Source organism: Paroedura picta, chromosome 12 (genome assembly GCF_049243985.1).
Source record: "Paroedura picta isolate Pp20150507F chromosome 12, Ppicta_v3.0, whole genome shotgun sequence".
Taxonomy (NCBI): Eukaryota; Metazoa; Chordata; class Lepidosauria; order Squamata; family Gekkonidae; genus Paroedura; species Paroedura picta.
Window position 1 is genome coordinate 6,311,516 of NC_135380.1, and position 23,385 is coordinate 6,334,900.

Below are 23,385 nucleotides of genomic sequence, written 5' to 3' on the forward strand. Positions count from 1 at the left end.
GAAGCATGCATGTTTTTTTCCCCTTGAATGCATTGTTTCAAGGACACAGAATTAATAGATTACATGATTTCTTTTCATTTACTTTCCCATGACCTCCCCTCTAAAGGCATGGAACACAGAGCAGGGCTTCAGAGGCAGATCTTAACGGGTGGGCCAGCTATCCAGGAGGAAAAGGTCGCATGGAACACCTGCATGAGCCACAACACTGTGGCCAGCCAGCGACCCCCCCTGCTTTCCTGTTGTCCTCAGTCGGCTGAGACACGCTCTCATCTTGCCTGCAAGTCAAACCCTAGCCCGCCCCCCCCCCCCCCCTTCAAGCCAGCTGACGTAGCCTTACCATAGCTGGTGACGTCTGCCTTGTATTCTTCGAAGTGTAGAGCACCGTTCATAAAGCCAAAGTTGGTCCCCCCGTGGAACATGTAGAGGTTGATGGAGGCTCCTGTTTTGAGGATCTTCTCAACGGTGCTCACCATCTCTGTGCAGGGGAGGGAAGCCCAAAGAGGGGGTTAGAGAGCCTCGCAGCCAGCCTCTGCCGTGATGTTTCATTAGAGGACAAAACCACTCAGGCGTGTGTAGATTTCCATTTGCAACGACGACGTCCTTTTCTGCACTCGGCGATAACTCTTGTTTGACGGACATGCGCTTAAAGACAAAATACTTAGTGCAGACAATCCATGCATCCTCCTCCAAGGGGTGATCCTGCCCTCCCGATTCAGACGTAAGAGCCGTATCTGAGTGGGAATTGTAAGCAAGGCAGAAGATGGATTTCTCGGTCCAAGGGAGGGGGAGGAAGAGAAGGAGATGTTGTTTTTAAGCCCCGCTTTCCACTACCCAAAGCAGCTTTCCCTCCGCACAGCAGTCGCCCCGTGAGGGAGGTGGGGCTGAGAGAGCTCTAACAGAACTGCTCTGCAAGAAGAGCCCTAAAAGAACTGAAAGTGGCCCAAGGTCAACCAGCTGGCTGAATGTGAAGAAGTGGGGGAAATCCAGGTTAGACTCCGTCGTGCTTTAAGGATGACACCACCCAAGGAAAGCATAATTTTAAATATACATTCTTCTTTCTCTTTTTAACCAACATGTTCCGCCTTAAAATAAGGCAGAGCTTGGGAGACTCCATCCCCCAAGGTGGGAAAAGGCCTGGGGCAGAGGAGGTGGGAGGGAAGTGCAGGCCACACCGGCCACAGCAAAGGCAGGAAAGGTCTCTAAGGAGGAGCACGGCAGAAGAAGGCCTCACCGTCAGCGTCAAAGATGTTATGAGGGCCGCCCCAGCTATCAAACCATCCAGTCCAGTATTCCATCACCATTGTCGGCTTCTTGTGCTGCAGAAAGGCAAGGTGGAAGAATTCAGGGGGTAAAATCGCAGGGCGCATTGCAGCTGAGCCTCCAAAATGACGCTCTATGATTCTAAGAGGAAGCCCCACGAGGATGAGAGAGACAGAGACTCAGCCAACGTCCTGAGGATTTCTCAAAAAGGGCGAGGTTCCGCACTACAACCTCCCAGCTCTACATCCACCATGGGGCAGGTGCTAGAATGCTGGGCTGGGAGCTGCTAAACCTACATGAGAACCCATGATGTCACGGATGGCTTTAGAACAAGGTTGGCTTTTGAACGTCTCCGCCTTACCTGTACCGTATTGAGGTAGACCAAGAGACCCGGTTCCAGCTTCTGCAAGTTTACAGTGGCAAGGGCTGTTGGAGAAAAGGAAACGGGTCAAGCCGTTTATTTCACAGAGTGCAGCACATTTCCTTAATCGAGGACGTTGTTTGCATGCAGGAAAGTCCCAGGTTCAAGTGTCACCATCTCCAGTTAAAGGAGATACACAGAGAGTGATTCAAATGTGGTATTCGCTGCCAGAGGATACTGTGATCACTGAGGGGATTGAGACAGGTTCATAGCAACTGACCAAGGGGAACCTCCACATTCAGAGGCAGTCAACCTCTGAATGCCAGTGCCAGGAGGCAACATCAGCGAAGGTCTTGGCTTCTATGCCCTGTTGCTGGACCTTTGGGGTAACTGGGGGGCTACTGTGTGAGACAGGATGGTGGATCACTGCTCTGATCTAGCAGGGCTGTTCTTATGAATTCATCTATTTAGTGGAGGGCACTTCTGCCACTCAGAGGAGGTCATCCTGTGCTATGGACAACGAAGAGGTGACTTAGTATAAGAAGAAGAGTTGGTTTTATACCCTGCTTTTCTCTACTTGAAAGAGGCTTATAATCACCTTCCCTTTCTCTCCCAACAAGAGGCTCTGAAAGAACTGCTCTAACAGGACTGTAACTGTCCAAAGCTTATACCTATTCTATGTAAATGTTCTAAAATGCTTTATGTAAACCGCCCAGCGCTGTAGGAGAGGGCGGTATAAAAATCTAAATAAAACAAACAAACAAACAAACAAACAAACAAATACCCAAGGAATCTTGTGGCTTGAATCTTGCTCCTTCCCCACTTGAACCAATTCCCCTGGAGGATCAGGCTAATCTGGGCCTTGTGTTAGATTCGACTCTAAACCTCTCTCCTGTCCCACAGCCTTTGGCACAAAACTACAGTACCCAGGGTTCCCTGGGAGAGAAAACCTTAAATCCAATTAGCTCCTGCAGTGCACCTCTGTCCTCACCAACTATTACAAAAACGCTGGAGGTCACATTTAAAACACTTGGTGTTACAAGCTCTGCTTTCAAGGGGACTCACCAGAAGGATTAATTAGCACTTCTAACAGGGGGAGGGATGTGGAGGTAAAAAGGATGCGCGCCAATATAGCCCAGAAGCCGATGAAGTTACCGCAGGAGACCACCGTGTTACAGCCGCAGGGCTGTCGGCCCGTGCTGGTGGCCCACGAAAAACATGAAATCTGCTGGAAGCTTGGAATAAACCGTCTGCAGCTTGGCAACGAAAACCCACACTCCCCCTAATTACGAAACCACAGCAACTGGTCCATTAACAACTGGCAGCCAGTTTTTGCCAGTTTGGTGTAGTGGTTAGGAGTGCGGACTTCTAATCTGGCATGCCGGTTTCGATTCTGCTCTCCCCAACATGCAGCCAGCTGGGTGACCTTGGGTTCAACACAGCACTGATAAAACTGATCCGACCAAGCAGGAATATCAGGTCTCTCTCAGCTTCACCCACCCCACAGGGTGTCTGCTGTGGGGAGAGGAAAGGGAAGGCGAATGTAAGCCGCTTTGAGCCTCCTTCGGGTAGAGAAAAGAGGCATATAAAACCACCTCTTCTTCAATGAGCAGAACAACGATCAATGCTGACAGGGGCTCACGGGAACTGTAGTCCATGAGCATCTGGATGACCACAGGTTGACTTCCGCTGTGCTAGAGCATAGGTCTGCAACTTTTGTCAGCCTGAGGCCGCCTGGGGCATTCCGATATGGGCAGTGGGCATAATCACACAATGGCTTCCCCAGAATGTTCAGGAGCAAGGTTAGATGTTACTCGAATAAAGCCTTTTTTTGATCTTTTCACCATGGTGGAGCCCTTGAAATATTTTCAGGTTTCGAGGAACCCTGGAAGTGACAGCATGTCCCTTCTGAGAAGTGGTCCTGGAAGGAACCGGCTAATCGTTTCCAGTTTCCATGGTGGAGAAAGAGACGAGGCCTGCACAGCAACAAGGGAAGTGGGCTCCAGTGAGGTCAGAGGCCTTCTGAGACTCCTGTAACTTCCATGGAGTTTTTGCATAACTCCTGGGATCCTCAGAACCCTGGTTGGGAATCCCCGCTCTGACAGCACCCCATTGTCATTCCAGGCAGAAGCTTTGTGGAACAGGATGCCTTTTCACCTGCATAACCGAGCAGAAGTCCTGCTGGACAAAAGCCCTACCTGTGGCCCAGGGGCAGAGCACGCACTCTGCAAAAAGAAGTACAGGAGATCTTGGGAGTCTCTACTAGCTGGAGTGGATGGGATGTAAGATCGTGAGATGGCCTTGTCAGATTGCTGGAGCTAAGCAAGGCCAGCCCTGGTTAATCCTTGGATGGATGGGAGACTGCCAAGGAAGGCAAGGGTCGTGGGTGCAGAGGCAGGAAATGGAAAGCACCTCTGAAAAAAGCTTCCTGCCTTGAAAGCCCCGTGAGGGGTCGCCATAGGTCAACTGTGACTTTATGGCACTTTCTGCCCCCAAAGGCCTGCCTTGGTAGAGCTGCTTAACGCATAACACCAGCCCCACAATAGGAGATTTTTAAATGGAAAAGTCCAGGCCAAAAGCCACTCAGGCTAGAACCAGCAACCCACAGATCTGTCCTGTGGAGGGGAGGGGCCCCACTGATCTGTGCTCTGCCTCCCGCACGGTCATGTGCAAGGCCTTGCACGCTCTCGCCTTCTAGCTCGGAGATAGCAACGTGAAGACCTTTGTTTTTTGCTTGGGTGACTCTAGCTTCTACTCCGCTTCCTGGTTTTCGGCTCATTTGCCGATTGGGGAAAATCGATTTCAACAAGGACTCTGCTCTACTCTGCTGGCAGAAAAGTCAACAACTTTCCCAATCGACCTGCAGGCCCACACGGAGGACGGCGCTCCTCTCTGCAAGTCCCACAGAGGATCACCGGCCACCAGAGCAGCAAAGCCTCTATGTGGAAGCCAGCTCCACTTCTTCGTCCCCGCAGTTTGCAGCAGGTCTCCCTCCCTCCCTCCCCTGCATCCCACACCCACCGGTGCTCCTGCCTCCTCCGAGCGTGCCTGTTATTCCCCCGGCTCCCGGCGTGTTCCCCGCAGCCACCTTGCCTCTGCCGCTGCGTCACTCAGAGAGCTCTCGTTATTCTGCACCCCTGATTACTTGACATGTTGACTCTAATGAGCAGACTGTTGTGACATCCCAGACTTGAGTTGGTATCGAGGCGTGCACGTCAAGGCGAGCCCGCCGGAGGAGACAACTCCAAACAAGAAAGGATGAGCGCTTTGCGGGCGGTAAACATCGCAGGAGGCCGAACATGGATCAGTGGGTCCCCCGTTCCCCCTCTCCCCCGCCGCCACCCTCCTCGGTCTCCCACTGGCAAGGAAAGAGTGGCCCCATGTGGACGAGGCAGGGAAATGCTGCTGCAGAAACAGAAAAAAAGGAAGCAGACTGGTCTGTATAGACATCTGCTGAACTGCAAGAGGGCCCCAAATGCACGCCAGGGGCCCTACAGAGACATCTGGATTTGGTTGCAATGGGAAGCCATCGGGGTTCCTTGAGATATACAAATCTCGCTTACAAGGAAGTTCCCCAATAAATAAGTGGGAATCCAGGGCCTGCAAATGCTACACTGATGCAGACCATCAAGTCTCTGTGGCTTAAAAAGCACAGGAAGGATGTCTGAATGCTGAAATCAATTTATGTCCATTGGTGGCTACAAACGTTGAACACTTTGTTAAGATCGGCAGTCCCCAAACAGGAAAGAAGAAGAGCTGGGGCTTTTTTTAAACCCTGCCTCTCACTCCCCAAGGGAGTCCCAAAGTTCCTCTCTTATCCCGAGAGAACTCTAAGAGAACTGCCCTGCAAAAACAGCTCTAAGAGAACTGTGACAAGCCCAAGGTCATCCAGCTGGGTGGAGGAAGAGTAGTGGATCAGTAGTTCTCCAGATAAGTCTGCCACTTTTAACCACACCACCACGCTGTGCTCTCATCCTGGACATCTTGTATCCTCTACCACAGGGGTAGTCAAACTGCGGCCCTCCAGATGTCTATGGACTACAATTCCCAGGAGCCCCCTGCCAGCGTTCGCTGGCAGGAGGCTCCTGGGAATTGTAGTCCATGGACATCTGGAGGGCCGCAGTTTGACTACCCCTGCTCTACCACTATGATGGCTACATGTTCTTTCCCCCCCCCCCCCCCCAAGTCTGTCCCATTAATTGTGAAACGGGGAGGGTGGGACGCGAGAGCTGGGAAGTGCTATTTCACAACTGCATGTTGAGCTGGAATGAGAAGGGGTCTACTAGGCTAGGTCTGTTCCGGAGGGCCAGAATTCTGAAGGTTGCTGGAGGTTTTTCCTCCCATGAGCAGCTGAAGCTGCCCTCACCCAATTTGAAATGAGCAAGGAAACAGTTTCTGGGGATGCAGCTTCAGGTGAACCCTGGCATCCCTGAGCACACCAGAAATCAAGGATCAAGGCAAGGGGATTCAGACTCTGGACTCAGCAAGATAATGCCAGTGCAAGCTCTGGGAAGGTTATCCGCTGCCGCTTCGGCCTGTCCGAGCGCTTGCCTTAATTTGCAGGCTCTTCCAAACTCGTCCAATTCCCAGCTTGTAATTTCGGCTTGCACGGCTTTAATTAAACCGTCAGGTATTAAAGCTCCAATTTAATAAGAAAAGGGTGCAGCGAGTTGTTTAAGAAAACTTAAGTGGCTTGCACCGGAGGAAAATTGTTTTTGATTTAAAAATACCAAAAGCAATTTCAGCCCATTAGGCTTAATCCAGAGAGGTTTGAAGTGTTTCGGCTTTCCTGCTAAAAATCAGCCACCGTTGCAGATATGACTTGCATTCTGGTTAAGATGTTATTAATCACACCTTTTTTTCTGAAAGTTATGCAGACTTGGCTAAAAGAGGAGAGAGATGACCCTTTTGCGGGGACAGGGTAGGGGAGCTGCGTAGATTCCGGTCAGACTAAAGAGCCAGGTTCGAATTCCCCCTCGTGCCAAGGATGCTTGAGCTTAGGCCATCCTGATCTACCTCACAGGGTTGTTGTGAGAATAAGAGGGAAGAGAGGAGAACGATGCATACCACTTTGGCTCCCATAGGGCAGAAAGGCAAGGCATAAGTGGATTGAATAAATCTATCCAAGTAGAATGGCAGGCTGCACATTTCCTGATAATGAGTGTGCTTGGATGGACACGAATTCCACCCAGGCACATAAACCCATTTCCTGGAATCAAAAAAATAACAAAAGCACGCATGCATTGCATGGACACGGGAAACTGCCTTGTATTTCTTTATTTACATTTCTATAACCACTCCTCCCAAATGTTAGTTTACAACGTAAGTCATTAAAACTTACATCATCATCATCATCATAAAATAATAAATCAATACCATTAAAACTATAAGATAACTAGAATTCCCAATTCAGCACAGCCTACTTGCTGAGATTAGATCCCTGGGTTCTTATTTGTTTCCAGGAAGGAGCTCTTCTGGAGTCATATGGAAGGAGGCCAATAAGATGTTATACCATAGAGCAGGGGTGGGCAAACTGCGGCCCTCCAGATGTCCATGGACTACAATTCCCATTAGCCCCTGCCAGCATTCGCTGGCAGGGGCTCATGGGGATTGTAGTCCATGGACATCTGGAGGGCCGCAGTTTGACTACCCCTGCCACAGAGCATTCATTGGCCCCAACCAAACGTGACCTGGATGGGCCAAGGGTCTGGACTGGTAAAACGCAGCGTCTTGTGTTTCTGTTTTTCCGGCTAAAGAAGGCAGGGATTAAACCCGGCAATTTCTGCACGCTGCACAGATGCTCCTCGACCGAGCCACTGCTCACCCCTCTGCATGTCCAGCAATTGAAGAACATATGATCTAAAGAGAACTTCAGGCGGATTGCCAGCGACAAAACGGGGTCAGATGGCACCACAGGGCTCACAGCCTACCAACCGAGGGTGGGGAAAACACAGACTCCGTCTGAATTATGCAGGCTGAAACCTCAGACTTGTACACTGCCACAAAGAGGGCTACCTATCCCTCCCTCCTCCCCCAAAAAGTCTGGCCCATTAATTGTAGATGCGAGAAAAAGATGCTCTTACCAAAAATGTGATCGACATCATGTTTATTGCCCCCATTTCTTCACCCGCCTTATCCTACCCTGAGCCGATACACTGCAGTGCCACATACCTCCTTCCACTAAGCCAGCTGTCAGCCCGTCTTTGTTGTCTGAAGTCATCAGCATCTCCACAATCCCCCGGCTTATCAGGGCCTGTCGGAAGAAAGAATCACCGCACTGAGACGGCACTTTCGGAGGGTAGCCATATTGGCCTGAAGTAGAAGAGCAGGATTCGGATGCAGAAGCACCTTAGAGGTTAACCACATTTTTTGGGGGGGAGGGGGGGCTGAGCTTCCAAAAGTTAAAGCTCCCTTTGGCAGATACACGAGAGCCAGGGAGCCGACTTGAACAGGCCTTGGAGGAGGCAGCAAATACATTTACTAAGCAGGGTGTGAGTGTGTGTATGCATGAGCGTCTGTGTTAGAACAGCCATATTTCGGCTTGCAGATCCTAGTCTGCCCTGCTCACTACCCGCATCCAAAATTAGCACAGCACAGATTGAGCAAGAGTTCCAAAAAAAGGGATAAAAATGCAATCCTCCTGTCCCTCTTGACTATGCGATGTTAAATACAGGACAGGCACCAGTTGCTTAAGAACTTTTAATACGATGTATTTTTCACCATGTTCTACGCTACCCTGAGATGACAGGCTCGTGAGGGGCGGCTTATAAGTTCAAATAAATAAACAAACATACAGCTTTCTATCATGTTCTCATTGCCTCAAAGCCTCCTGCAACGCCTTCCGACAAGCACATGGTGAATGCCTGTCTGCCTGCCTCCAACCTCAGGTCAGAGATCTTGCTGCTCTGATGGAATACAAGCAAATGAGACCTCCGGGTCAGGCTGGGCCAAAGAGCCACTTTCTGACAATGTCCAGGAACCTCCTGCCTGTAGTCTGTCTAGCATTGCAGACCTCTGAAACTCTATCTCCCAACTTGGAGAAACGAGGGAGCTAACCCATGTGTGGGTTCTTAGTAAACTCCATTTGCATTTGAAGGAAGGTGAGCAACTGGGCTAAAGTCCCCCTCCCTGCCTGGCTCTGCCACAGAAGAGGGGGGGCGGAAATAGTTAGCACTCTCAGTGTGAAGCTTCCAAGCCCCAAAGGCATCTCTTCATGGGGGAAATGGACAGACATAAGCAAAAACACTAAAGGAAATTGTGAATAGCAGAGATACAGGTGATAAAGACACTTCAAGGGACTGCAGGGAAAGTGTTGCTCAGTGGGTGGGATCCGGTCAAGCAGTCATGACTCCAGTTAATGCGACTGCAAGTTTTAAGCGTATGCGCCTATAAAAACATGACGACTTAGAAGAGGCATTCCTTCTGCGTAAGAGGCATTCCCTCCTGTGTAAGTGAGAAGCCAGAATGCCTCTTACGCAGAAGGAATGCCTCTTCTAAGTCGGCATGCTCTGTCTGCTGTTTTTATAGGTGCATATGCTTCTGGGACAGCGACTGCTGTCACACATTATTAATTGATTTTTTAAAAAAACCTGTAAAATCCTTTTTATTTCATAGTCACAGGTATCTTATTCCCTTCTTTTTTCCCATCTCTTTTCCAGGCCTTTAGGTAGCCGTAAATAAACCACGACTTTAAACTGTTGACAACTCTAATTATAGTAAGACATTACTGACTATTGTGCTGCTCTCTCTATATATATACATGCAACAACTACACCCCAGGTTACCATTACAGGGGAGATGTTATTACGTGGCATCCTGTAAACCGTTTCACTTTGCTAACGCCATCATTCCCCCTTCGTTCCAACACTGCTTCAAGCCTCCCACTGCTCTGGTTCATAATTGCCGTCTACGGAGGGTGAAGAACGTCACACCGCCGCTGGACGGAAACAGCCTGACTCGTAGCGCAAGCAGGTTATGTGAATAATTGGACACCACGTCGGCCCTCCTGGTAAGACGGGGAAAAGTTTCCACAAGCTGCGTTTTTGGTGCATTGCACCATTCCCAGAAAAGAAATGACTGAGGGGTGGACCATTGAGCAAACACCCAGACGGTCTCCTCTCACAAGAATATCGCTCTCGTGGGAGTCACTGCCGGGCCTGGCTGATCCTATTAACAATATCCTGAGTTGCATAACAGCATGGCAGGATCGAGTGGCATGTTGAAAACACCGGTGTCGCACAATGTGGAAGATGCAATTAAGAAGAGGGCCAGAGTGGCACAGCGGATGGGGCAGCAGCATAGGCCCGGGTTCAAATCCCCAGATCTAACGTGGAAGGTCACTCGGCGACCTTGGGCCTGTCATAAACTCCCAGCCTGGCTGGCCTCACAGGGTTGTTGTGAGAGAATGGGAGAGCAGAGAACAATGTCCTAAGCCACTTTAGAGTTATACCCCACTTTAGAGAGAAGTGGGGTATAATTAAATAAGTGCAAATAAATGTGCAAGAGCTGAACGCTTGAATGTCACAGTTTGGAACAAAAATGGGACGGGGCTGCCTCTTACAATAACAAATGACTCCCCGAGGCTTCTACACATGGACTGAGTCAAGTGGAAGAAGGTTTCCCCAATATCTGTAGCCGCAAAATCATAAAGGTTGCTATTAGGCGATCACAGGAAAAGAATCAAAGCCTTTTTAAAAGGCGTGGGAGAGGGTGAGGGGAGAGAAACAGCATTGTGTTCACTTTGTTTTGGGCTGCAAGAATCACAGGCAGAGATGTCTCCATGGCTGGCAGAACCAAATTGAAGCAGAACTAGAAGCAGGTGCGCGTGTGCTCAGATTGGCACATTGCAAAGCTGATTTGAATACTGGTTCGCGTATCTCGCGCAAGGGGGATGTCAGTTGGACAAGCAGGGATGTCTAGAAACTCAGAACATTGGCAGGAGATTATGGGGAAAACACCCTGTGTGGACATGGCCTACAAGCAGATCGGTGTGGACTCTCTTCCAAGAAAGCCAGCCTAGTGCTTGTTACCCGCCCTGAGCATTATGGAAGGGCGAGTTAAAAATAAAATTCATCACGATCATGATTAACAGCGGCGGCCTCTCATCTGGAGAACTGGGGTGGATTCCCCACTCCTCTTCCGCATGCAGACAGCTGGGGGATCTTGGACCACTCCCAGTTCTCTCAGAGCTCTCTCAGTCCCACTCTACCTCACGGGGCGTCTGTTATTGGGAGAGGCAGGGAAGGCAGTTGTAGGCTGCATTGAGCCTCCTTCGGGTAGTAAGAAAAGGGGTACAAAACCCCTAACTCTTCTTCTTCCTTGCAAAGATCTTTTCTGTCCCTTTCGGACAAGCCAGGTTTATTTATTTACTTCATTTTACACCCCACCCCTTCTCCCCACTGGGGACCCAAAGCAGCTTTCGTTTTCCCTCTGCCCTCCATGTTAGCCTCTCAACAACAACCCTGAGTGGTTGGCTGGGCTAAGAATGTACAACTGACCCCTGCTCACCCAGTTAAACTCCTGTTGCTGTAGCAGCAGGGTGACCCCCACCCACCTCTCGCTACCTGTGGTGCATTCCCCAGCAAAAACAGATTCCCCTGAACTTCTGAGTTCACTAGCTTAAACCTCCCAGCTAACTGAAGCAGGAGGTGTATCAATATCATGCGTTTGCTTTGCCAATTCTATCGAAATTTGATTTATGCCGAATTGTTATTGTGCGTTATCATTCACTGTTGTTTCTCGATATATTTGTGAGATAGCCTAGGGGGTGGGATGTGTCCGGCTGTCCAAGTTGGAATAGGGCCAATCAGGGTGCAGCCAGCTTTGCCCTGATTGGCCCTGCCCCTGCAGCTCCTGCCCTCCGTTCCTGGACTCTAGCCTCTTTGTTCCAATGTCAGGATAGATTTGTCCTCTACTAGCGGAGGAGACGCTCTTCTCGGGCAGAAGCAATCTCCCCCGACATGAGAGGCTTCCATCAGGGGAAGATGCCTTCGCGGGAGAAAAGCACTTCCGCAAGCAGAACAGACCCGGGGGACCCAACCCGTTGATACCCTTTCAGTGCCAGGCTTTTAAAATCGACAGAGCCCTGTAATGAGCACGTTATTCCCTTCTCCCTTTTAAGTTACTTCTGTGGTTTTTAATTGATTTTCATCGGGCTTTATTCATCTCCAATTTGTTTCATTACCCTGCGTGGTCGCGGCATCTTTCATTCGCTCTCCTGCTGCACTTTGCTTTGTCAACAAGTTTGCCTGCTTCCTTGTAGGCTGCTCGGAAAGCCTTCGGAGAACAGAAGCAGCCTACTGCTCTCCCTCCTCCCCTAATCAAATCAATATTTAATCTATTTTGCAGGTTTGTTCTGCCTTTCCTTCAAGGAGTCCCCCAAGAGCGACACCCTTCATGCCCTGGAAGAGGAGGGGGGATTCAAGCCCGGTTCCGCAGATTAGAGGCTACCTCTCTTAACGACCACACCACACTGCCTCTCAGAGGTGGTTTATCATTCTGCTTAGAATGATAGAGCTGGAAGGAACCTCCAGGGTCATCTAGTCCAACCCGCTGCAGAATGCAGGAAATTCACAACTACCTGCCTACCCACAGTGAGCCCAATTTTCTGACCCCCCATCAAAACCAGAATCCCTGGCCAGTCTGGCCTGGAAAAAATTCACTTCCTGATCCCCAAGTGGTGATTGGCATTTCCCTGGGGAATGCAAGAAAGGGCCAAAAGAACCAAGTCCCTTCTGCCCACCCGCTCACCATCGGCCTAAGTTCCCAGAATTGTAGCTTAGCTTCTGAGATCTGACAAGACTGAGCCAGCCTGGGACAGGGCACACTGCATGGTAACTTGATGTGAAATTGGATCTATCGATGTGAAATGGTTATCACTGCAATAGTTATATCCTGTAGTTTTCCCCCCTCTGGGTCCTGACCTGGATAGCTCAGCCTAATCTCATCAAATGTCAGAAGTGAAGCAGGGTCGGCCCTGGTGAGGATTTGGTAAGGGAGGTCGCCAAGGAAGCCCCAGGTTGTGATGCGAGGGCAGGCCATGGCAACCCATCTCCGGACGTCTCTTGCCTTGAATGCCCTTTGTGGTTGCCGTAAGTCAGCTGTGACTTAAGGGCAAAAAAGAAAATTAAAAAAAAGGGAGTGGAAAGGTGTGCTTAGAGGAATCATCTTCCTCCCACCTTCCTCAGGGCGCCAACCTTATTATCCAAGCCTCAGAGCCTCTGGCTACACGAACGGCATGACGCTAGGTAAACACCTCTCCCCCGGGGACGGCAGAAATCGCTTCCCGAGAAAGGGCTGAGTAGCAAACAACGGCTGGTCTCTAATGAGGCTCCTGGTAATTAAAATCTTGCCAGCGGTGGCGGCATCGCCTTTGAACCGTCCAAGAGGGCATGGCTCGGAGCGGCTTTGCCAAGGCTAAAAATGGCCTTATTTGGGTGTCTGTCGGCTCCCGCTGCCCGGCTCAGAGGCCTGGGCCAAGAGATCTCTGCCGGCAGCAGAGCGGAGCATTAGTAAAATTAGCCAGCCCGGCGCTGAGCTTCAGATTACAGTGGGTTTACGGGACAGCTGGGCCTGTGAAAATAATCGGCCGCGGGGAAAGCCCTGGTGCTGCTGACCAGCCGGCCAAGGCCCTTGGGCTGCTTTTGTTCTACTCAGCTTGGCCATGGCCATCAGGCATAGTGCTTGCTGTTAAACGGGCCTTCTCAGTTCTTTTTCAGCCCAGCCCCCCTTTAAAAGTTGCGCTTCTAAGGGATCACCTCCTCCCTGGAGAAATATTTTATGGCCAGAGAAAACTGCCTTTTAATGCTGTGCTTTAATTGCACATTTGCATCTACAGTGCTGCAGGATAGTTGTGTTATATATATATAACACATACATGCATACATTTATGAAATATGGACACTTCCTCAACAGGATCTTGTTTGAGGCAGCTTACTTTTTAAAAAAAAGTAGTACAAGTTAAAGGGATCTTTCTGAGCTTCTGGAACAGTCGGTCAGAAGCTGAAACTTTCAGAAGAAAAGAGCAGAATGCTAATTCACGGACTGCAAAAAGAAAGGCGTCCGAGCTGGGCTTAGCTTGCAAGTGGCAACCTGGAAACGTTCTGTCCTCTTTGCCTGTTCAAAGCAATTCTATCTGCTGCTCTCCTCTATCTGCTGCTCTCCTCTGCTGGCATGGGCTCATGGGAATTGTAGTCCATGGACATCTGGAGGACCACAGCTTGATTACCCCTGCTCTAGAGCTCTCAGGGAGGCCACTGAATGATACATTCTAATCCCATGACATCATTTGTAAAGAAGAGCATTATGAAAAATGCATGGTTAAACGTATGTGCTAAAGGAAAACAATAAAAGCAATAAAACAGAAAATACGCCGCGGGGCTTCCCAGTTCTACTCAGAAACACCAACTGCAGCTCCATAAACAGGGCTGACAACCTCCAGGTGGGGCCTGGAGATCTCCTAGAATTACAATGGATCTTCAAATGACCAGTTTCTTTGGAAGGCAGATTTTGTGGCATTATGCCCTGGTAGGGTCCCCCCTCTCCCTAAATCCCAGAAATGTCCAAGCTGGAGTTGGCAACCCTGCCTCAAAACGACATTCCCATTCACAAACGCGGCAGATTTGGACTGGTTTGAAGGTCATATTTTTAGTCCCCCTTCCTTCAAGAAGTCTGCATTCTCTCACATACGCAAAGCCAAGAAGAAGAGCTAGTAAGAACAATAAACACTAGTAAAAATAATAAATGACATGGGAGGGGGGAACAAACTCCAGCGATATGCGGAGACCCTGACCTACTCTGCAGGGTTGCTGTCAGGACTACTGAAGCACTATCCAAATATTACTGCTAAAAAAATGCCATCTCTGCACATTTTCTTAATTACTAAAACCAATTTTTTCCCCAAGGCAAAATCCTGGTGCCTAAAAAGAGATGCTGAGGTGAAAAGATGGTGGGTCACTTTGCAAAACTTTGCTAGACATCACTTTCCATGGAAGGTACATCACTTGCCCGACATCACTTCCCAATAAGGGAGAAGAAACAGATTGCACTGGATTGCATGGAACCAGAGGCAGCTATGCTGAGGCTTTACCAAAGCTCCTGAACTCTGATACTGGATGTCAGAGGGGCAAAGAGAAGGGGGAAAGATGCAAGGAGATTCTGGAAGGGGGGCAGGGAGGGAGGTTGAGAAGGCGGCTGAGGGCCAACATTACCATCTTTATGTACAGCATGTAGTTCGGGTCCTGGGCGTAGGAGCCGTATTCGTTCTCCACCTGCACGGCGATGATTGGACCACCTTTCTTGTACTAGAGGGGGGAGAAGGCAACTTCAGTGAAACATCAGCATCAGGAAGATCTGAGCCCAGCACGAGGAGAGGCTATGGCTTGGTGACGGAGCGTCTGCCTGCCATGTGGAAGGTCCCTGATTCAATCCCAAGTGTCTCCAGCCAAAAGGACCCAGCAGTAGAAGACGAAGAAGAGATTTTTATATCCCACTTACCACTACCCGAAAGAGTCCCAAGAGGGCTTAAAAGCACCTTTCCCTTCGTCTCCCCACAACAGACACGACTGAGAGCTCTAAGAGAACTGCACTGAGAGAAGAGCTCTAAGAGAACTGTCATGAGTCCAAGGTCACCCAGAGGACTGCGTGTGGGGGAGCGGGGAATCAAACCTGGCTCTGCAGACTAGAGGCCGCTGCTCTAACTACTACACAATGCTGGCTCTCATAACTGGATAATCAAGAATTATGAATCCTGTTTATTTCCAGTCCTTGGTAAGCCAGAGCAAAAATTCTCAATCATGCCTGCTGAACAGGATTCCGGAACAAACAAAGCCTGTTTCATTGCTTTATTCCGCACCATTAACAAAACATCAGGACAGAAGCTCTCAGGGGCTTGGGTCTCAATCCTTAACTAAGTGACTACAGGAGGTATTCTTTTTGGAGCTACCAATCTTCCATGGACAGTACCTTAAGGATTGAAACCCAAGCCAATGTGAGGCAGGTTCCACTGACAGCTAACCAGGTCAAGGTTCCAAATCTACCTGCTTGGTATAGTGGTTAAGAGCAGCGGCTTTTAATCTGGAAAGCTGGGTTTGATTCCCTGATCCTCCAGCCAGCTGGGTGACCTTGGTCTTGTCACAGCTCTGATAGAGCTGTTCTCACAGAGCAGTTCTGTCAGAGCTTTCTCAGTCCCACCCACCTCACAGGGCGTCTGGGGAGAGGAAGGGAAGGCAATCGTAAGCTGCTTTGAGACTCCTTTGAGTAGTGAAAAGCAGGGTACAAGAAACAGCTGTTCTTCATAAAAGGTAAAATGGGCTTTTGAGCCACAACTGGCTCAAAACTGGCACAAGTGAAACTGCTGGGGATCCGACCTGGAGCCTTCTGCGTGCAAAGCCAGTGCATACCCCCGCTGAGTCAGGATCCCTCCTAATCTGGGCAATGAATGCGACCGCATTTCAAATTTGTTTGCACAAAAGACTCTAGCCGCCCATGGTTGCACAAAGGACTCCAGCTGCCCATGGTTGAAAAGAGTGGAAAACTCACGTGCTGCAAGAGGCACATTCCAGCATCGTCCCAAATCCCTGAACAAAACAAGGAAAGCTTTCCCCTACTGACATGGAAAGTGAACTGCCCCAACTACAAGGCCACCCTGGCCGGGGGACGCTTAAATGGCAGGGCCACGGAAGGCCAAAACGAGTGGCGTTGAGCCGAAACAGAGTGGCCGCTTGCAGCAACAGGAGGAAGAAGAGAGCTGCCCATAGAAGCCTTTAAAAAATATATATATTGTTCATTTGTTTAATGTATTCCTCTCCCCCTCTCCCCATAGAGAGGCTGACAATATTTAAAATACAGTAAAAAGAGCCGACAGCCACTTTTTACAGAAATAAACCTGCAGCAGTATGCCGAGGGCAGGCTGAGGAGCGGGATCCCACTGCCAATCATGAGGTGGATCACTATGACAGCCGATCCCCAGGGTGAGGCCAAGCAGGATTCCTCCACCGCCACCCCCTCGCAAGCAGGTGGCCAAAAGAGGAAGGAGGGATCCTAACTTCCCAGCAAAAGATGTTCTTCACCCCCTAGGGAAGCACTGCTCCTTCGAGAAAAATTCCCTGGCCCTCAAGAAATGACATGGAGCACTGTGGCAGGGAGGACCCCGGAATCTCACAAACATTTCCACGCAGCTCTCACAACGGATGCAGCAACCAGAGTTGACAGTGAGGACCCCCCCCCCCTCCGCCTACGTACCTGAAGAGGGACCACCTTGCGCATCAGGCGATCGAAATATGCATCCACGGCTTCCGTGAAGCCCTTGTAGTTTGTCCTCAGTTGCATGTCGGGGTCTTGGAGGAGCCAGCTAAAGAGGGGAAAGGCTTTGTGAAGAGGACAACAAGCAGAACTTGGAATTAAATCGTCCTTGCTGGGCAGGCCAGCCAGTCCTGCAAAGATCTCCTCTGGAACCAAGCCCAAAGGCTTTTCTTCCTCCCCAGGATCTTTCGAAGAAGAGTTCGTTTTTACACCCTGCTCTTCTCTACCTGAAGGAGTCCCCAAGTGTGTGTGTACATGAAAGCTCACACCTTGGATAAAGCTTTGTTGATCAAAGGTGCCACTGGACTCTACATTTGCTCTCCTCGCAAATGAGATCAGGATAGGCACAATCTACCTTGCTATAATGCAAACCTATAGGATCTAGTATTGCCCTCTGGAGCAGCAGGAAACACTTCCGGGGGACAGCCCATCCGGGCACTGACGAGGGCAATCACATCCTCCAGGCTAAATATATCCAGATTGGTTGGTGGGCCCCACAACTTTAGAATCCTAGAGTTCGGTGGGGCCATAGAGGCCATCTAGTCCCACCCCCTGCTCAGTGCAGGATCAGCCCAAAGCATCCAGGATAAGTCTCTGTCCAGCTGCTGCTTGAAGACTGTGAGCCCCCCACCTCTTGAGGCAGCCCATTCCACTCTGACTGTGAATTTTTTCCCCCTGATAGCTTATGAAGGCCTTGGCCTCGATGCCCTTTTGTTAGCTGCCCAAAGGAACTGATGGGCCACTGTGGGAGACAGGATGCTTGACCAGATGGACCCCTGGTCCAGTCCAGCAGGGCTCTTCTGAGGTTCTTCTGTAACAGACAAAGTTGGAGCTGAGCCCTGCAGCAGCAAAACTTCTGGCGTAAAATAGCAAGTGGCAACAAATAAGCGCGAGCTGGAGGCGTGCCAGATCCCCCTTGGGATATGGTAACCAAGAGGGATTTTAAGCACCTTCGGACACCCCAGGTGCTTTCTGAGCCTCCTCCTGGAGGCCATGCTGATGCCAGGCACCAAGGAAGGGGGCGGGGGCATTCCCTGCCTATCACTATCAGCATCGGGTCTCAGTGGAGGTAATGAAATGAACCCAGGTGCAAAGAGATGCCAGAAAACAACCCACTGGCATTAGAAGAAGAACAAGAGTTGGTTTTTATGCCCCACTTTTCACTGTCTGAAGGAGTCTCAAAGCAGCTTACAATCTCCTTTCCCCTCCTCTCCCCTGTGAGTGGGTGGGGCTGAGAGAGCTCTGAAAGAACTGCTGTAAGAACAGCACTCTCAGGACTGTGACGAGCCCAAGGTCATCCAGGTGGCTGCACGTGGATGAGTGAGAATTCCAACCTGGTTTGCCAGATTTGAAGCCGCCGATCCTAATCAATACACTAAGCTAGCTCCCTTAGCAGCTAGTGTCTTTATATAGGGAGGGGAAATGAAAGAAGAGCTGTTTTTTTGTATCCCACTTTTTTTGGTAACAGATCACCTTCCCTGCCTCTTCCCACAAGAGAACGTCGTGCTAGGATTTGGGAGACTCCGGTTTGAATCCCGACTCTGCCTTAGAAGCTTAGCTGGGTGACCAAGGGCTGGTTGCACACTCTGGGTCTAACCTACCTCACAGGGTTGTTGTTGAGAGGCTAACATGCAGGAGAAAGGAAAAACTGCAGGCTGCCAGGTCTGAAGGAGCACGCCTTCCCACGATATTAAGTCACATAATAAACACTGTTCCAGCCTCGGGTTCCTATCTTTTGCAACCCCTGGCATTTCAAATATTCTTGCAAAATCTCAACACAGGGAGTTGAAGCAAAGCATGCAAACTGAAGGGCGGGGAGAGAACGCATCTATTTGCATTCTTTGCTTTGAGTGTCCAAGATATAAGGCTCTTAGTACTCTGATGTGGCTATTTGGTTCTGATGCAAAATGCAGACGGGCAAGTGTGTTCGTGTTGCTCCCACTTGGGTGCCTAGAACCATTTTCTGCAGTATGCTATCAGCTGCTTTTGTGTAGGAGGCTGGAGGGGGGGGGGGACCCACATTCTTCCGAATAAGCAAAATCCAAATAGCCAAGTCCACAAACAAGCGGCCCTTGTGTTCCCAGCTGTCACAGAAATACCCTGACATCGGACTCCTTGTTGCGTTCGCTCTGCCCGAGCTCATCTATCGCTGCTCCTCCCTGGCTTTCACTAACTCCAAACGCCATGCCTCTTACTTAGCTACTTCACATGTTGGAAACGGCTTTCTCTGTCCCTTGGGCCACCTGCCTCTGATGTTCCTAAGCTGTCTGCCAGGGTGGGAGAGCAAAAGGTCTCACACTTTATAAGGGAGGTGCCACAGAGAGAACTTCAAAAGAATGCAAATCTTCAAAAATCCCCGTTTTCAAAGCCCTTTGGCTGTTACTGCTTTCTCTGATGAATCCTTGGAGCAGCAGTTTGGCTGAGAGAAGCAAGGATTCTCTGAAAGAGCTGCTTTGCTGGAGGGAATCGGAACTAGATCTCCCAGGATGGTCGGGTTGCCAGCTCCAGGTTCAGAAATACCTGGAGGTTTGCGGGTAGATGCTTTAGGATGCATTGGGTTGATCCTGCGTTGAGCAGGGGGTTGGACTAGACGGCCTGTATGGCCCCTTCCAACTTTATGATCCTGTGATTCTAGAGCAGGGGTAGTCAAACTGCGGCCCTCCAGATGTCCATGGACTACAATTCCCACAAGCCCCTGCCAGCATTTGGGGAACGGTCTTTAAAGGGACAGGAGACCTCAACAGGGTATAACGCCAACCAGGTCGGGGCGGTGGTAAGCTAGAAGTTTTCTCATCTCTCTAAAAAGCTGTCAGGGAACAGAACCACTTGAATCACAATGACGCCATCCTTTGAAACATGGGATGCCCATCCTAGGAAGGCATCCTCCCATCCAAATGGGCGGACCAGCCATCAGCATCCCAAGGCTCTCACCTGGGCAGACCGCCGAGGTCCCACTCGGAGCAGATGTAAGGTCCCGGACGCAGAATCACCCACAGCCCGACGTCCGCAGCTGTTCTAATGAAAGCCCTGGATGGAGATGGAAAAGGTGTTAGGTTGTCCCAAGGTATGGTATATTTTGGCCTGTGCAGAGGGCCAGAGCAGGATGGAAAACCTGGACAGTGGGGAAGAAGACAGCCACATTGCAATTTATTAGCGAGCCACAGCTGAAGAGTTAGCTGGTTGCTTCAAACAATACCGAGGAATTCATCCCTCCTAACTTCTTCAGCTCTTGGCCATTTCTACTCTCCCTCCCTTTTCTGTTCAACCCCTTGCCCTTCTTTCTGTACCAACCGCAAGTCACTGGCACCCTACCATACCCTCTCCGTTCCGTAATCCCTCACCCATTACTTAGGTCCTTTTTCCTTGACCCCTTAGATTTCCTGAGCTCCTCTGTGACAGCCTATTGCTGCCTAGGATCCAATATTTCTACCATGTATCACTGCATGTTCAAATCTAGATCTTTCCCAGAGAAGGGAAAGTTAAATGGGATACGTGCTTGGAGAGTGTAACAGCATCATCTCATCCTTCATCTGAACTCAACAGAAATTACACAAGCGACCCCAGGGAATTTCTTTCTCAGTCAATGGATTTTTTTGAACTTACTTTGGAGTCCATGAAACCCTTCTGATATTTTCCAAGCGGAACAAAATAAAATATCTGTTCCTTTTTCCAGTGAGCCTGCTCATCACAATAAGAGGAATGTTCAGGCTACCAATCCAAGAACTATTTTGTTTTTTTAAGTGATGGGACGCTTGATTCCCTAAATACTTACTGCAGGTCCAGGTTTCCGGTGAAGTCAAACTTCCCTCTTGTTGCTTCGTGTAGATTCCACGGAACGTACCTGAAGAACACAGAATCCGTTGGTCGTACAGCTGAGTGGTGGAGCCAGGGTTGAAAGAACAAAGCAAGGAATTGGCCACCTGTCCTTGCCTCTGGACCACGGCGTGCTCTGAAGCAGAGATGAACCACCAGTACCCCAGGGACCCTGTCTTCCCCACACCAAGCTATTTTACCAGCTGCAAAAAACCTGCCTGCCATTTCACCCAGAAGGAAAAGAAGGGACCATATTTTCAAGCCATAACACAGGTCTTGGCACCTTTATGTGTCATGTCCCTTATGAATCTGGGATGTCACATATGCAGAATACATACAATAGAAGTTTGGCATTCCTGTCATGCAGTGTGCAAAGATGCGCGGCCCTTACGTGGTGAGCGTGTTCAAGCCGCAGGCTTTCATCTTGAGCAGGCGGTCTCTCCAGTATTCTCGCGGGACCCGGAAATAATGCACCGACCCTCCAAAGATGCGAAAGGGCAGCCCCTCTAGCAGGAACTGCGAGTCTTCGGCCTGCAAGCCCAGCACCCGGCCCCACACCCGCATAGGGACCAGGTCGCTCCAATTAAACCTAGAACAGGAAGGGAAAAAACTCAGCAGAGCATGGCCTTGGGCAAGCCAGAGAATTCTCAAAGCAACGGACGCGGAATCGACTTGGCATCCTGGACTCTACTAAGCCGCATTACGGAGAGGAAGGGAAGGCGGGTGTTCTGGTCTTCCAGCCGTCGCTCAGGATGACTTTTGCATTGCTGAGATCTCGAGGGGGAAAGACGCAGGCCAGCCCTGCAGAGCCTGAGATTCGCCAAGCTGAAAAGAACCCACTGGAAGACCAAGAGAGATTCCTGCTTGGGAGACAGCCTGCTTCTAAACATGAGTTAGGCAGGGTGGATGCAGTTGTCCAAATGGCTTTGCCCTCGCCCAGCGTTCTGCTTCAGCTGGACTTCTCTGGAGTCACATTTAAAATCAGGTCCGAGATTGCCAAAACAGGAAGGGTGAGATTTAAGAGCCACGATTTCAGAAGAGCCAGCTTGGTTTCACTGGGGACCCTTCTAGCTTGCATATTTCTAGGGCAGGAGAGGCTACAAAAAAGACGCCCAGAGCCAGTGGCACATAACAAGGGCAAGGTTTGCAGGACCGAGAAACCGGCTGAGGTTTCCTTAAACCGGGCAGAGAATTCCTTTCATGCCATCTCTTTTTTTTTGCTTCCCCACACTGAAATGCATGCCACTGTGCTCAGCAGCTGCCCAGTCCCTGGACCATCTGCTCCATTGCTTGCCCTCAAAGCCCTTCTTTTCCCTCTTCCAAAGCTCTCGTCTCAGGGAGCCTTTCCTTCTCAGCTCTCCACCCGCTCGTTTAGCCTTTCTCCCTGGCGATGGTTTGCTTTCCAAACATTTTCCAAATTGCAGATGTCATCCTTTGACCATTTAACCAACCCCCCCCCCAAAGTTTCCAGGCTGGAAACCCCATAAGCAGTCTCGGAAAATATCCTGAAAGGTGCTCTCCACCCCCATGGAACTCGAGGATAATTTCCAACCGAGGAAATGTCTTCAAGCCTGCGAATGGGGACTCAGTTTCCAGCTACAACTTTCTCCATGCTCCGTACGTGCGGAGATGTTCGGCATCCCCAGCCGGTGCTTTCAAGTCAGAGGAGAAGAAAGAGCAAGAGAAGTGCCAATCTTTCCAGTTCTTTAGCACCAAACAACTCTCACAGGTCTTTGTTTGTTTGTTTGCAAAGAACAAAACAGCTACAGGTGGCCGATAAGGAACTGAAGCTCCTGGAACAGGGCTACGTATACGGATAGCCATGCCAGGGTCCAAAGAGCTGGACGCCAGCTCGCCTCAGCACACCGTGTCTTTTGATTCCCCTCAAAGCTCTTTGGGTCTTTGCTTCGACATGTCCTCAAGACAAAGAGCTAAGGAAACGGTGGGTCGTCCTAAGGACAAACACGAAGGAAGTCTGTGGCAGAGGCACGGATTGTGTTTCAGGCTACCTGGAACCAAACTGCCATCTGGCTGGACCAAAGTGATGCAAAAGAATACACACTCAAAAGCGGGATATCTTGACGCTCCCTCCACAAACACACACACACACACACACACACCCCTCCACCGGCTTCCTCAAGGAACAAGTCAGGAATAAGAAGGCTGAGCAACAAAAATGAATTAAAATTAAAATATATAATAAAATAAAACATTTATTACTAAGGGCACGCGAGGAAGATCAAAAGCAATGTTAAAACATAGTAACAGTGCAATATTGTCCATGCAGTCTCAATGGTTGCACATGGTATGAGCAAAGACCAAACACATTTCAACCCAGAGGGGCTTTATCAGTGGTCAAATAAATGTAGGCACATATATATAATGATACACTACGACAATTGTAGTAGAGCCAGGCATGCTTCCTAGCACCCACTTTATTCCTGGGTACAACAGGTTTGGCATCTAGTATTACAGTGAGACCTGGTTGGTGGCATAAGAATTTTTGTGGGTTTTTGTGTCCTTTTAATGGGGGGGTTAATGGGTTTTTATCGGACATCTGTAACCCGCCACAAGCCGACACCGGAAGTGGTGGGGAATAAATTTATTATTATTATTATTATTAATATTAATATGGGAAGCTCCCAACCGTA

The 23,385-nt window shown here is 49.8% G+C and overlaps 1 protein-coding gene across 2 annotated transcripts in view; it reads right to left on the reverse strand.

The window, feature by feature from the left end:
* The window catches only part of LOC143822124 (beta-galactosidase-1-like protein 2), a 50,805-nt gene that overhangs the window by 17,420 nt on the left and 10,000 nt on the right, over nt 1–23,385 (reverse strand). For both annotated transcript variants that reach the window (XM_077306837.1, XM_077306838.1), the window contains 9 exons: nt 21,126–21,323; nt 20,694–20,762; nt 19,853–19,948; nt 16,862–16,970; nt 14,830–14,922; nt 7,793–7,874; nt 1,622–1,686; nt 1,232–1,316; nt 338–475 (listed from right to left, as the gene is read on the reverse strand). In XM_077306837.1, coding sequence (XP_077162952.1) covers nt 338–475; nt 1,232–1,316; nt 1,622–1,686; nt 7,793–7,874; nt 14,830–14,922; nt 16,862–16,970; nt 19,853–19,948; nt 20,694–20,762; nt 21,126–21,323 — 935 coding nt within the window. The remainder of the gene's footprint in view (nt 1–337; nt 476–1,231; nt 1,317–1,621; nt 1,687–7,792; nt 7,875–14,829; nt 14,923–16,861; nt 16,971–19,852; nt 19,949–20,693; nt 20,763–21,125; nt 21,324–23,385) is intronic.